This window comes from Nannospalax galili, unplaced genomic scaffold (assembly GCF_000622305.1).
Source record: "Nannospalax galili isolate Female #2095 unplaced genomic scaffold, S.galili_v1.0 scaffold185, whole genome shotgun sequence".
NCBI classification, from domain to species: Eukaryota; Metazoa; Chordata; class Mammalia; order Rodentia; family Spalacidae; genus Nannospalax; species Nannospalax galili.
In genome coordinates this window covers 3,369,058-3,384,488 of record NW_008355474.1, presented here as the reverse complement: position 1 = coordinate 3,384,488, position 15,431 = coordinate 3,369,058, and the positions used below count along the sequence as shown (strand labels likewise).

Below are 15,431 nucleotides of genomic sequence, written 5' to 3'. Positions count from 1 at the left end.
GTTCATTTTGGAGCTCATCTCCCATTAAGAAGAAAGGCAGCAAGCTAGTGGTCGGAGGATAACTGCATCCTCTATCCCAGCCAGCTGAATAGGAATTAGAGCCATCTTTCTTAAAGGAATCATAGGAAACACCTGTGCAAAGATATAGCCCTTCAGCCATCAGTCTCCACCTACCTCACCTACAGTCACGATGTTGTTGCATCTCTCCTGAAGCCTCAGAGAACTGGAAGGATGCATACTGACTGACTCAGAGCTCTTGGATTCTCTGCAGACCATTTCACTTTGTGCAGCATGGAGATCTGCTACAAAACTGAGTGGCTTCCATGCCTTGATTTGCAGTCCCCTCAGGGAAAAACCAATAAGATGACAACTGCTGTCACTCCAACCAAGAGGTAAGCCTGGCTCAATACTGTATTGTGGTCACAGAAAGGTCAAAACTCCCTCCCTGAGGGTCAGACCCCAGGCATGGCTCCTTTGCTCCTACAAGTTAAAAGTTCATGGTCTGGGAGATCAGTGTGTAAGAAAGGGAGAGATAGTTGCTGTGGGTGGGCACCAAGGGCTCCAGATGGGATTTACAGGGACATGCCACTTGCATCTCAATGAGCTTGCAGTCAAATTCACTGCACAGAGGTTAATCTAGATGTCAACATTGTCTGACAGCACTGAAATTACTCCAGGGCAGGGCTCCTTCAGAAGTCTTAATATAACAGTCAATTCTGTCCTGCCTGCAGGAAATGAAAGTTTTCTGCTTTGTGTGCCGAATCATTCAGCACCAATTTTCTCTCTGTTTGAAGTCCAAACTGTTTGTGGTCTTGGGATTCACCTTGTATTAAGACTTTCACAGGTTTTAAGAAGCAGGATTTTCTGTCCCATTGAAGCCAGATGATGCAAACCAAGAGAAAAGGGGAAATGATAAAGCAAAAAGAAAATTTTTCTTACTGCAATTTACTTCTATCCAGTAGGCAACAGAAGTCATAATATCTGCACCAGGGTTTTTTTTTTTTTTTTTTTTTTTTGGTCCTTTCCAGAAGTAGCTTCAGAGGCACCAGTTATGTATCAGATAGCTTTTAAGTAGAGATTGAACAGGGGCAGATCTCCCTGGGAGGGGTGGTGAACTGAGTAGGTCTTATCACTTCAGATTGTATAAACTCATTTTCTGTGTTAATGTCACTCCCATGAATGCTTCTTAAATGAAATAATAAGGGCTGGAGAGATGGCTCAGCAGTTAAGAGCACTGACTGCTCTTGCAGAGGACCCAGGTTTGATTCCCAGCACCCACATGGTGGCTACAAACTGTTCTTAACTCCAGTTCCAGGGGAAGCTGAAGCCCTCTTCTAACCTTCATGGTATTGCACGACATGGGTGTGCTCACATACATGCAGATGATACACCGTACACATAAAATAAAAATAATAAATAAAATATTTTTTAAAAAATGAAATAATAAATACCAGACTTAGATTGGATCCCAGGTTTGAGAAGATGCTGCATTCAAAGGAATGCTAGACTATGCAGTGGATATCTAGGTTCTTATAGCACTTACAAAAAGCAGGTCTAAATTTCTGACTGCCTAAAATGAGAAGAAACTAAATCCTCTCATAAGATACTAAACCAAAGCAAAACTTGAATGCCTAGATGTTTCTCAGGTAGATGTTCAACAGGATTCACCTGACCTGCAGTATCTCGATATATTTTCTGCTAGAACTTCTAGCTTTATGAGCTGGAAATATCTCTTTGGAGCTTAAGCTTAGACCTTGGCACTGCATTCAACCCATCATATTCCTGGGTGATTAGAAAAAATTAATAGAACATACTGTGAGACCTCTACAACCTCACCACTGGTTTAAGACATCATTCCCTACTAGAAATGTCAAATCAGGCCTTGCTTTAAACTTGTAACCTAACGGCCAAAAAGAAAAGGAAATCTAAATTTTATTTTTTTGGTGAAGATTTCCAAATATGCGCATATTTGAAAACATCATAATGAAACCAATTAGTTTGTTCAAGTTAATATATGCAAGCAAAAAATTAAAAGAATTCCAAGCAATCTAATGGAGCCCCCTTTTCTACTGAAGTCACAGAAAAGTTTCTATGCTGCTACATCAGAAACTTGTTGCTGCAAAGAAATTGTGTTTGGGGAGAACATACCAGACAAACAGGCCTTGTTGTAAGCCAAGATGCAGGATCCTAGGTAGAGCATTCCACGCTCAGAGCAAAAATACTAACACCCAATGCAGTTCCAAGACTAGACACCACCTCCACCACCATCACCAGTGCCTTTCAGGGAGAGAGAGAGTGATCAGTTATCAACCTCTTATATTCTCTCTGTTCTAGCCCTCCTGAGGGTGGTTTCATCTGCAGTGCTAGGTCACTTCCATACCAAATCTCAAACAAGACATAGGTAGAAGTGTTTCCAATGTGATGATTTATCATAAAACCAGGAAGAATGTTGAGATGCACAGATGTTATTGTCAATATAATTTAATTTGGGGAGCACCAGATAACCAAACTTTACAAAATGACAGATTTCCCATCAAAATCTTTGAGTGTCTCCAGGGTCAGTCTACTTCTGGATTTCTCATCACAGAGAAACATAAGGTGTAAAGAGAAATAAATTGCAATCCATTTGCTTACTCTGGGCAGGCGCCTCTGAAACTGTTCCCACGAAATATTTGGATGAAGCACATGATGATGGAGCTGATTATGAAGGTTCTCCCAGTGATGTTCAACCGAGCCTAAGACAGGTTCTGAAGGCCAGCCTGAGGTTTTAACAATGATGCCCCAACTTGGAGTTCCCCTTCCAGCCTTATTAAATATTGGCAAAACAAGTTATTTGGTACTAAAGAAGGTAGATCTCGAATAAACGAAACCATATTGAGTGACTAGAGTTCATGAGGGCTAGCAATCAAGGTACCACATTATGCTCTAAGGTAAAAAGCCTTGGGCATTTTACCAGGCTGGTACAGAGGTGTTTGAGGGAAGCTCTCTGGACTGCTAGCCTGTGGGCTCATTCAGTGATCCTCTACAGATGTTTCTATGCTTCCCACTGAGAAAAGCACTTCAAAGACCCAAAGTCCTGAGATTAGGTGCTAAGGGTATACTCTTGCCATTTGGCTCAGAAAGGAGGGCAACATGGGAAATAACTTAGGGAAACAGTGTGCAATCTCAAAATGACCTTGTTCTAACATCTCAGTCTATTAAAATTATCATTTAAAGATAAAAATCTCTTGGTTTCTGACCCAGAGTTCATATTACCACTGGCCTGCTTGAGAGGTGGGCAGGCCTGTCTCCATATCTCAGACTGATTTCTGCCAACATGAGTGTGTAAGAAGTGGGGAAGATGGGTAACAGAGGAAGACAGTTTCTCTCGAAGAGTGCAAACAGTTTCCTGACTTGTGTGCCTGGCTTCTGCACTAGTGTCCCTAACCCCTACCGGGGGCTAAACTTCCTTTACTTGTCTTTTATGGTCAATTTCTTGTCACTTCTCTTCCATACCCTCTTTACCTTTCATTTCATCTCTCATTTCTAACAAATAAGCTTTAAAAAAGAAAGTAGATAGAACCAGAAAAGTTTTTTGAATGGCAATGAACCCTAAAGATATCTGTTCCAACCTCTTAAATGTCTTAAGTGGGAAGTTTGATAGTTTGAGGATTAGTTGATTTAGCCAAAATCACGAGCGGCTAGGAGCAAAGGCAGGAGTCTCAGTGACCTTCTGATGTATGTTGTGCTCTCTGGGCATACCTGATTCATTTTAACTTCTGTATTGAATCTCATACAGCTCTAGATACTAGAAAGAGTGGTTCCTCTGTGGGTGTTGGTTTCTGTAGTATTTAGCACCAGAAATACTTTCACTAGTATGTTCCGCAAGGTAAGCAACACCAGAGATGAGCAATGCTGTTCATCTCAAACCCAGAAGGATGGAGGGCCCTTTGCCTCCAATGGAAAGCCTTCTCAAGGAATAGTTTGTGCATGATCTGCTGAGTGGTGGAAGTCCCAAGTCCTTTGTTAATTAGAGGAGGGTTAGTGACCCTTGAAGTTCACTCACAGTTCACAGATAGAATCAGAAGAGAGCATCAGGTTCATATCTGAAGCAAATAACTAAGAGGACCCTTGGTCATGACATCTTGCTCAATGACAGGCATCCAAGTCATTCTTGCTCAGTGCAGGAAGGGACCAGGTAACAATGGTGTGGCACAAAGATAAGCCAGAGTTCCCTGGAATATTCCCTAATTGTCACAATGGAGTTAACTTCAAGCTAAGCTCTGAGTCAATCCAGCACGGTCTTTGAAAGTATAGATGTGCTTGGGTATGAAAAAGAATGGAATAGATGGCCATGGCCATTTATGTTAATGGGCTGTCATTTCAAGACTCATTGAACCACATTACTCTCTTTAAAAATAAATAGTTAAATAAATAAATAAATAAACCTTCAATAACATTTTTCTGGTGTAGACGAAGGCTAGGATAGGGAATGAAACCAAATGTTCCCCAACCCAGTCTAAAAGTAGTCTCAGACACTTTGGACTTATACATGTGTGACATGGGTAAAAGAAGAGAGAACTGACTTATTAGAACCAACCTCAGCCTGAACATAGTATGTCCTCAGAGACAACTGACTTCTGCCCATGTAAGGCCAGAGGAGGGCTCTCCAGCCATTCCAGAGTGATGCTGGGAAAAAGTGACACAGTGACTGACTGCTGTTAGAACCTACAAATTCAGAGTTAGAATGGAGCCAGGGGTAGCAAGGGTACCCCTTCTTTTGCACATAGTGAAAACAAGACACTGTGAAGTGAGTCTTATATGTCCTGTGCCAGTACAGGAGAAATAAGACACTCTGCTTATCCCCAGAGCCCCAGAACATACATGCAGCCTCCAATGATCTCCTTTGCCTCCTTATTCTCCAAAGCATCCCCATGCCTCTCTCTTCATCTTCCAAGTTTAACATATAAAGTACCCCCCACACAGAGAGGACAGCAAGACAGTAAGAAGGTTGGCCCTCTCCCTCCACCCCTCCAACTCCACCATCCCCTCTCTTCTCTCCCACAGGTAGCTGGCAATGATGGACACAGGTTTGCCAACCTGATGCCAATGTGAAAGCTTGTGTCACTAAGATGAGGACAGGCTGGCACATTTAGTCTTGCCATTTCTCCTAGTTGTTCATCAAGCCACCTGTTCTAGACACTTCTTCCCAGTCCATCAAGAAAACCAAAGCCACAGGTATCTATTTGGGGAAGGATACCCCTTAAAACATCCCTTCTAACCAAAAACACTTTCCCCTCAGGCTCCTCCAGGTCATCCCTTCTCTGGATATCTTCCACTTAGTTACTCAGATCAAAACATATCTGGGAACTTCTACTCAGCATTTATGGCCCCAGCACAGACTATAGGCCTCAGGTGGATCCATTGGCAGAATAATAAGATAAATAATTGCCACAGGATAACAAAGCGTTCTCTTAAGGAGGTCAATCCAAAGAGCTTTCCCCAAAGTCCTCAGGGTCTAGGCACACAGCACAGTGAGAAGAACCGAACTGAATTCCCAGTTAGTATAGCTCTGCCCTCAATCCAGCTGAGCAGCCTTGCCAATCCCTGAATTCCAACAATGGCTACGATCTGAGCACAGCTCTTTTCTATTTGAATAAAAACATTTGTTGGTCTTGAAAAATAAAAAAGAAGCAAAACCACAAACATAATTCAGTCCTAAGCCCACCACGGGGATGCCCATATTTCAGATGCCTTCAGCTGGCAAGGACAACCACGCTGCAGACAGTTCCCTCAGCTGGAAAGGAAAAGGGCGAGTCAGAGGCGCCCAGGAGGCTTCAGGTAGGAAAAGGTCAGTCTTTTAGGTAGCGGTAGTTCTGTGCTTGGGATGAGGTGGAGGGTACTCTGTGCTTGGGATGAGGTGGCCCAGGTACCCTCAGAGGGACACATCCCCTCCTCCCCAGCAGGATGGATCTACGCAGTCTGGCTTTTGGCTTCCTGGGGCATTTTATTGTTGTGTATGAGGGAGGCCCAGAGATGTCTTCTGTAGTCCTCAACAGCACAACTGGGAAGGCAATGATTCCCCTGGCACAGGGGCAAAGGGAGCTGGCCCCAGCCCAGATGCTTCATTCTCACCCCCTGGTCAGAGCTCTGTCCTCATTAAGATGCTGAGTCTGCAGCACTGGCCACTCTGGACATCTTCCAGAGAAGCTTCAGCTCCTCCCCCCTACACCCAGCCCACAAAGCGATTTCTCAGTCCCTGCCTTTTCACAACAGCTCAAAGGCAGATGCATCAATCCTTCCAGGGGCTAGAAACGTGAGGAGAATGCCAAGGGCCCAGCGCAGGTGCCAAGTAGATGCTTCTCTGCTGGCTTTTGCCCATGCCAGTTTCTGGATCTCTGAAACACACAGATGCCGAGGCTCTCACCTGGATTTCTTTCCTAGCAGTGGGGTTTGCCCAGGAAATGGAGTCTAGGCTCTAGGGAAGCAAGTTACCAAATAGGATGGGGGGGGCCTGGGGAGCGCATCCCTAATTATGACCCACAAGTAACTTGGTCTCTTGTTATTGGAACCCTGAAGCCTGCCATGTCCACATTAGCAGATGACACTAGGGAAACTCCCCAAGGGCCTGAAAATGAAAGGTCTGACCAAGAAGTCTTCCCAGTGATGGAAAGAAGAGAGGCAGTGCCTTGTTAGGGTACAGATTTCAGCTGTTTTTACTTTTTTTTTTTTTTTTTAAGTCCAGAAAATCCAGTTCTTCCAGTTCAGAGGATAGAAATGACTCAGTTTTTCAAATCTACTAAGGAACATGAGCATGATTTACATCCAGGAGAGATGAAGTTTGCTCTTCCTGTGGTCTTGTGTCCTTATTTGTTTGGTATTTACCCTTCCTTAGATAGGGTTTGCTCTCCTATGGTCTTCAGTTGGTATTTGTTCAGTATTTACCTGTGGTGTTATCATTGAGTCCCAAAAGACTATATACTTTGTAGAATGGACATTTTAGAAAATTGTCTAAAAGTAGAGGAAAGGGGGAGAGAGCGGAGGCAAAGGTCAGGGCTGATGCGAGGCATTTCCAAAGGCCTGGACACCCAGGATTGTTTCTGTGCCAAGCTTTGTCAAAGGGTCTGTCACGCACCTACTCTGTGCTTCAAAAGCAGCACGCATGCCCAGCAGTGAGTGCACGCTGCACTGTCTCCTCCCATCCTCTCTGCAGGATCAACATGTTCAGCTCCCAAAAGTCAGAGCTGAAGAAGTACAGGCCAGGACCACAGCTTACGTCAAGGGAATTTCTTTACGTTAATAATAATTTTTAATTTTTTCTGAGTTGTTACAGTCTTATGGTTTTCTGTATCAGCAGCTTCTCTGTGTTAGAGAAGATATTTCTCTGTAGATATAGATAGCTAGTTATATATATAAATATATATATATATGCCAAACTGCCTTCCAGGGTTTTTTTCTTTTTTCTTTTTTTTTTAATTTAGTGTTGTATATGTAGCAGGCACTTGAGTTTCTATGAAGATGTTCGCTTCAGTCAAAAATGGAAGAAAGGAGCTGTGATATGGGAAAGAGAGATGTGAGGCAGGGAGACAGGAGGCGAAAGAATAGAAACGCTTGACCGCCAGCCACCACTAGCCCAGAATGTCCAGGTAGATTGGAGTGGCCTTCCCCAAAGCATGGAGGATTTTGTAGATCTCCTTAATGTTCAGCCGCTGCTGTGGCTCCCTCTGCCAGCACCCCAGCATGACGTCATATACCTCTTTGGGGCAGACTCGGGGCCTCTCCAAGACCCGGCCTTGGGTGATGCACTCAATGACCTGAAGGAGGAAAAACAAGGAAGTTACACCCAGAGCTTCAATTTAAAACCCAGTAGGGGCCCAGAAACTCCTACCCAGCAAAAGTCAACAACTTCATTGATTAGCTTCAGTGTGGAGCCCCGCTACCCACAAGCACAGGCTGAACCCAGGCATGAGACAGTCCTGATCTGTCCTCTTGGCCTGTGACTACGTTACAGGGCAATGAGCAGCAGCGCTGGTAGACCTCACTAATCCATCACACTTCACCGCTTCATCTCATGGGCCAGGACACATTGACACAAGCACTCTTCCTTGTTATTTGACTTCTATAGTCCTGAACTTCAACTGGATTGACTGAGTTGCACTCACTCTCTGTTTAGTTAATAGAGACAGGCTCCTGACCACCCTTCCTCCCCCTGTTTGAAACCATCTCAAGGACCCCTGCCTTGCCTGCCACAGGTGTGCCTGCTTCCCTTTAGTTTCTATTTCTTCACTTTAAATTGTGTGTGTATATTTCTGTGTGGTGTGCATGCATGCGTTTGTGTGTTCACACATGTTGGTAGGTATGCATGTAGAGGCCCAAAATTGAAGTCAGTGTCTTCCATGCTTGCTCTCTTTGTTACTTATGGGGCAGAGTCTTTCTGTGAAGCCGAAGCTCACCAGTTCCACCAGACTACCTAGCTGGCTTACCTTTGGATTTGCCTTCCCAGTGCTGGGATTACAGGCTGCTGCCATGACTGCTGAGCTTTTATGTGGATTCTGGGGATCTGAACGCCAATCCTCATGCCTGTGCAGCTGGCGCTTTATTCAGTGAGTCATCCTCCTGCCCCCACCTAGCCACTAGATCCCATTTCTTAGCAAGCACCACTCCCAGCTACTGACTCTGCATATATCGCCTTTTGCCTCTGGGTATAGGATCCCTTCTCAGAGAGGTCTATCCTTTTTGCACTGACAGTGTATCTAGCTTTTTTTTTTTTTTAAGTTTTTGGTGCTAGGATGAACTACTTGATTCCCCACTAACTGGCCATTGCAAGTCTGTTCTCATGAGATCTTATCAGTCTCTTCTGTAAAATTGAAATCAGGAGTGCCATAAAGACTAAACACAAGAGAAGGCTTACCATACTGAAGGACTAGCTACAAGGCACAGGAAGAAAGCAATGCATGACCACAACAACCTCAGAAGACCATGTCAGACCAAGTCTGTTCTTTGTGATTCATTTACAATTGCTCAAAGGAACTTTTAAGTGCAGGGTATAGAAACCAGGGCCTTAATGCTAAGTAAGTAAGTTCTGTACTATTGAGCTACACCCTCAGCCCAGACACATTTTTATATATAATGTAGTCATTTTTCTAGGCATATATGTCCATTGTACACAGTACTTGGTTACATAAGAATATTTTTATAGAATGTGCTGTGAGTATATATTCCACCATACTATCACATTTGTCCTTTCTTTTTCTTACTTTTAAAACTAGACTTCATTTTAAAAATTAACATGCATGGGGCTGGAGAGATGGCTCAGTGGTTTAGAGCACTGACTGCTCTTGCAGAAGACACAGGTTTGATTCCCAGCACCCACATGGTGGCTAACAACTGTCTGTAGATCCAGTTCCAAGAGATCCAATGCCCTCTTCTGACCCTTGCAGGCCTTGCATGACACAGGTACACTTACATACATGCAGGCATAACACTCATACACATAAAATAAAAATTAAAATTAAAATATCTTTTAAAAATTAACATGCACAATATCAGGTTTCATTCTGGCATTTTCAAGAAATAATTGGTTTCATTGATTCTCTCCGCACCAACTTCTCCATCCCCCGACACCCCTCATATCCTTCCATCCACTCCCCATTCTCTCCTTTCACTTTCAAGTCTCCTGTGACCTACTGCCCCCGTCAACACCTCCTTTATTCCCCTCCTCATTTACTTCTAGTTTCATAGCCTCAAACCCACACTCAATCCCACTTCTATAGGTATTTATAAGTATTATAAGCTAGGATGGAAATCAGCATGGAGATTTCTAAAAACAGTTAAAAACAGAACTACCATATAACCCAGCTCTACCACTCCTGGGTATATACCCAAAGGACTGTAAATCCTACCAGAAAGACACCTGCATGTCCATATTTATTCTATATTATTCAAAATACCAAGAAATAGACTTCAGTTTAAAAACAGTTTGGATTTAAAGAACAATTGAGAACAGTGTATACAGTTCCCGTTTGACCTGTTTCTCTGTTATTAGCATATTATGTGAATATATTACATTTGGTAATGCATTATTAACCAAAGTCCATAGTTTATCAAGATTTCCTCAATTTTCAGCATACTGTATGTCCCTTTACCATTCCAGGACCCCATGGAGGACACTACATTCTATTAACTCATAATGTCCCCTTAGGCTTCTCTGGAAGTACAGATATTTCTTTATTGAAATGAAAAATGTACATTTTAAAGGGTTCATCTAATTTTCAGGTTTGCTGTAACTTCCTCTAACTCTACCATTGTGTAACTTCAAGCAAGTTACCTCAAACTTCATTTTCCACATTTGAAAATTCATTCTAATAATTTCTTTTTAAAAACACAGAATATTTTTAAGTCGTACTTGACCAAATCTCTCCCTTCCCCATTAGCCTATATTTAATCAGACAAACGACTGCTTTTTTCTCTCTTTCTCCTCTGTATCTTTCTATGTTGCTGAATTGTGCCTTGTCCTGGGTGTTAGATCATGACACTCTGACCTGGAATGGACATCACTGTGTTGGCCTCCATCTGGTTATGTTCACCATGGAGTCTGTGATGGTCCATTGGGTTCATTTCTCTGTCAACCTGGCAAATCTCCAGCAGCTTATGTTTCTCATTGGTATCAGACTCTTCCCCAATTACATCTCTATTTTTTCCTACCTTCATGAAGAAGAATTAATTTCAAACTGAGATCTAAATGTGAGATCTAATTTCAGTTCAAAATGGAAATCATCCAGATTGCCATCTTCTTCTGGAAAGCCCATCATCATAGACTTACAGAAACTTGTTGGTGCAGTGGATGGAATAGGGGTGACAATTGTGGGCAGGAAGCCTGCCTCAAAGCTAGGGCCTCACTATATAATCTTAGAGGAGGCCACAAACACCCCACAGCTAGCTCAGGTATCCAGGATAAGATTCTGCTATGACCGTCTATACCTGTCCAGGCCTTCTTTCTCTGGCTACTAAACTCTGTAGAGGCTGTAATCAGATGCCTGTATGTGTCTGTTTGTATGCATATGTTGCACATAAATGCATGTACATGAACAAATTTGTGTCTCACCCTAGGTAAACAATAACAGATAAAATCAATGTCATAACAAACAGGTTCTAGCAAACATTCTTCCCTTATTTTAAAAGGTTTTTAAATATCTTGTCCTACACTGGGAAATAAAATGGGTCCTACTAAGCACCTTCACAATAAGATACTACAGATGTAAAGAAATGCCCATTTTTGTTTGTTTTGTTTTGAGACAGGGTCTCATGTTGTCCAGGCTGGCCTTGAATGACCTAGGACTTGTGAGCCTCCTGCCTCCACCTGAGTGCTGGGGTTACAGGCAAGTGCATTCACACCCAGTTTATGCAGTGTTGGGGACTGAACCCAGGTGTTCATGCATGCTACGCAAGTACTCTACTAACTTAGCCATATCTCCAGGCCTAATACCTTCTTTTCCATGTTTGAAATTCCCTTAAGTAATCAGGATGGAGCAGAGTGAAAATGAACACAGCTTCCAAATGAAAGACAGTTTCTTGAATATTAAAATGTGATTTCAATACAACAAGGCCCTAAGTGTTCATGTTTTCCCAGAAAACAAGAGCACAGAAAGGCATGCCATTTTCTACAGATCAGCTGGTGCAAGAGTCCATGTCCCACACTATGAACTGTGCTGAATCCCTGGGGCACGTTATTCTGTTGTGTACATACTTGAGATGCACCTTGGTAGCATTTAGAGACAGAAAATTTCTGAGACTACAACCCAAGCTATCTCCTTGTCCAGTCCTCTGACATACTGGCCATTCAATTCTAAAACTCTAAGACATCTCCCTTCCTTTATACTGAATCTTGAGAAGTGTTTTCATGAAAATTATTAAGGTACTAAATCTAAATTACTTAGAAAAGTGCCTAGTTCTAAGTACTATACACTATTAAAATATGTTATCTAATATTTTAACTCAATATAAATTAAAATTGTGAAAAGATAATGGGTCTCTATTTTTGTACTGTTGTGCTTTATAGTATTCTTGGATATCCACACATTGCTCTACTCATCATGTGAACTTGGCCTTTTCAGTCCATGCAGGATCTATGCATCCCTGTTCCTGGGATGCCCCAGTCCTTTGGGGATTCCAGTTTCTCTAGACTTACCAAGTAATTGATGTTTCCACAAGATGGCACAATTGAAAAACTCATAGTTGTTCTTTGTTTTCATTTTCTGTCTTAGTGAAACAGTTATGATTTTTAAGTGTAGCAGAAAAAATAGAACCATGACTTGTGTCTCAGTTTAGACATCTGATTTCCTGCTCTTTCGATAATTATACCACATTTCCTACAGTTTCAATTTTCCCACTAAGAAGCTTTCTCTAGCTTGTGCCTGCATTCCCTCTGCTGACATCCCACTTAAACGTCCATAGACTATATGCAATTCCTGGTCTGTGACTCCTCTTATCACCCATGCCCCAGATCAAGACCCTGACCTGTCTCTTTTGTTACCTCTGTGTTTGAGAGCTGGAACCATGGTTGCTTCCCATAGGTGAAGATCTCCCAAAGGATGACCCCGAAGCTCCACACATCACTCTCTGTGGTGAACTTCCGGTACATGATGCTTTCAGGGGGCATCCAGCGGATAGGGAGCATGGTATGTCCTCCCACCTAAAAAGGATCAAGACAGGGGCACAGAGAATGACCATATGGCCAAAATCAATCACAATAGTCTGCACTTTTCTTTTATAAATGCACACTCCATGCATAGTATATGCTATAGCTATGCTATCTTATAACATAGCTATTGTTTAGGAAGTCTGTATCCACAGCTGAGCAGGGATACTGACATCTATGACATCATACTGGAAGCAGCTATAGCAGTAGTTAGAGATCAGACCTGAGGGAAGGTAGGCTTCTTAACACTGAGCATGAAAAAAGGTCCCTAGGTGATTTGAAGTGACAGAGAAGGTTTCAGAGTCTGGTACTAGAGTAAATCTTAAAATCTTCCTTAAAGGGAATTCCAGGAGGAAGCCAGGAGAATCAGGGAGTGGGCCACCAAGTAGCAGAGCTTTCGTAAACATTGAGTTTGACAATTTGACAAAGATGAGTGCACAGTATACTCCATGAGCATCTAGTCTTTAGATTATTAATTTCAGCACCCACCTAAATTTCTCGCCATAATGTAGGATCTGCATTTTAAGTGAAGGAGATAAGGACTTCCGAAGGCCCGGAAGTCCATGTGCTGATAGTATATCAGGTGGACAAAAGAATTCATAGCATTCTTAATAAGCTATGTCAGTGAGGATACAGTCTAAAGAGGACACTGGCCATTTGCAAGTTTACCAGTCTAAGAGTTAAGGACAAGATAAAGTGACTAAGAAGCGCAGACACTCTGGTTATCCTTTCCTGATTTGGGGGGCGAGGGGGGAATGCAGAAATATTCACTACCCAGCAGGTTAGAGATGGTAGTGTAAATGGAAGAAAATTCACAGCATGTTTGAAAACTCAAGAACTAACTACATCATTACTAAACAGAGCTTCAGAAATTGTAATTTTCAGTTAATACATAGACTTTGCTGATATAAAGTGAGAAAGAGAGAGCGAGAGCGAGAGAGAGAGAGAGAGAGAGAGAGAGAGAGAGATCTGTGTCTATGTTCTGATAAACTATTGACATAAACGTCTTTCTTCAGTAGGCCAGTTGGATGAGTAACAACCAAGAACACTTGAAAAGAATGGTGGGAGAGAGAAAGCCTTGTTTCTAGAAAGGTAAGTGTTGTGTGGCTTATCCACTTAAAGAATCTTAGAAGGAACCAATGTTGTATATTCACAGAAAACTGGGAGTTTTGCAATCAGCATAGCTCTGAATCAACTATAAAGACAACAGAAGATATTTCTTTCTGGGAAGCAAAGGCTCAGATTTTTTACTATACAAAGCCTTTTAGAAAATAAAGAACCAGAAATTAATTGAGGATGCATTCCAGAAAAACAGAAAAAGGAATCCAAGATATATAATGACTTGGAATACTACAAACAGTAGCACAAATAGACTGTAAAATGCAATTTAAATCCAAATAATGGTTACTAATTTGGTAGAAAAGGTGATGCAATACCAATAAGGGTTTGCTATAAATTAGAAACATAAGGTAAATAATATTACCAATAATGCTAATGGTACCACCACTGCTACTGCTAACATAATTATCTGGAATGAAATTTCCACATAATTTCAACAAAAAATATAGAGACGAGTAGATACAGAAATAATTAAAAGCCTAATAAAGACTTTATTGTTATGAGACGAGGGAAATGTACTTGCAGATACTTGATCAATTACTGATTGTAACAATTTACATTCAAATATGCTTGCTAAAATCGTAAAGCAGCTTCCAGAAGAATAAAGATAGTCATACAGTTTCCCAACTAGTTTGGGAAGGTAGCATCAAATTCTTTCATCAATCTAAGAAGACTACAAGAGAGGTCAGAAGGATAGCAACAGTTATTGATAGAAGTACAAAATGAAAGTGCAGATTAAGAAATATTGCTAAAGACAATAAACAGAAATGCATTATACTACCTCTAAAGTGGGAAGAAATTTAGTTTAAAAATTAAGATTCATGAGATTTAGAAAAGCTGTATTTAAAATAAAATTACAGAAAATGCAAGGATGAAAGTACAGGATTGAAAGGAAAATACAATTGGTCATATACAAATATGCACATATGCATATGCACACAAGCACACAGACATATACATGGACATGCCCCCAAAGATATAGGTGGCTGATTAAATTTCCTTTACTGTGTTGTATGTATTTTGTAATTTTTCCCGTGTATATTTGAAAGATAACTATGACTGTCAACAATCAAAAGTATTCAAGAATGGTTTATATCATATTTATATCAAATGTCATATGCAAAATTGAAAAAATTCACCATTATAAGGATAATGAACTTCTATGCTTTTCAATTGACACAGCAGCATTTTAAATAAATAGAGTATATACATGTAGAGGGTAAAAACATTATAAATATTTAAACTATGAAGCTTTCATAATGGAAAACTAATAGACTTTTAAAATGTATTTTAAAAATTTAAAAAATAAAAACACATATTAGCCCACAAAGGAAATTTGAAATTTCAACAGAAAAAAATAAATGTACAATAAAAACAAGAAACATTTTCCAGATCAAATAAATAAAATAGAAATTAACAACAAATAAAGGAGTAATTTTTTAAAAGTTTCTTTGGGAACAATTATTTGATAAGAAAACAACTGAAAAAAAACTTTTTGACTATTTCTCATAATATTAAGTTCTAGTCATTGAATCCTATGGAATATAGATAAAGTGATTTTGGGGAAAAATATATAGCATTTAAACACTTATTTGAAGAATGATTAAAATATAAATAACTAAGTAAGGATTCAACT

At 41.0% G+C, this 15,431-nt stretch overlaps 1 protein-coding gene across 4 annotated transcripts in view; it reads right to left on the bottom strand.

Moving 5' to 3' along the window:
- Positions 1-6,699: 6,699 nt before the first annotated feature.
- Ntrk3 (neurotrophic receptor tyrosine kinase 3) overlaps positions 6,700-15,431 on the bottom strand; it is a 395,515-nt gene continuing 386,783 nt past the window's right edge. For all 4 annotated transcript variants that reach the window (XM_017803090.1, XM_008852847.1, XM_008852848.1 and 1 more), the window contains 2 exons: positions 12,512-12,670; positions 6,700-7,793 (listed from right to left, as the gene is read on the bottom strand). In XM_017803090.1, the coding sequence (XP_017658579.1) occupies positions 7,608-7,793; positions 12,512-12,670 (345 nt within the window). In that variant the 3' untranslated portion in view covers positions 6,700-7,607. The remainder of the gene's footprint in view (positions 7,794-12,511; positions 12,671-15,431) is intronic.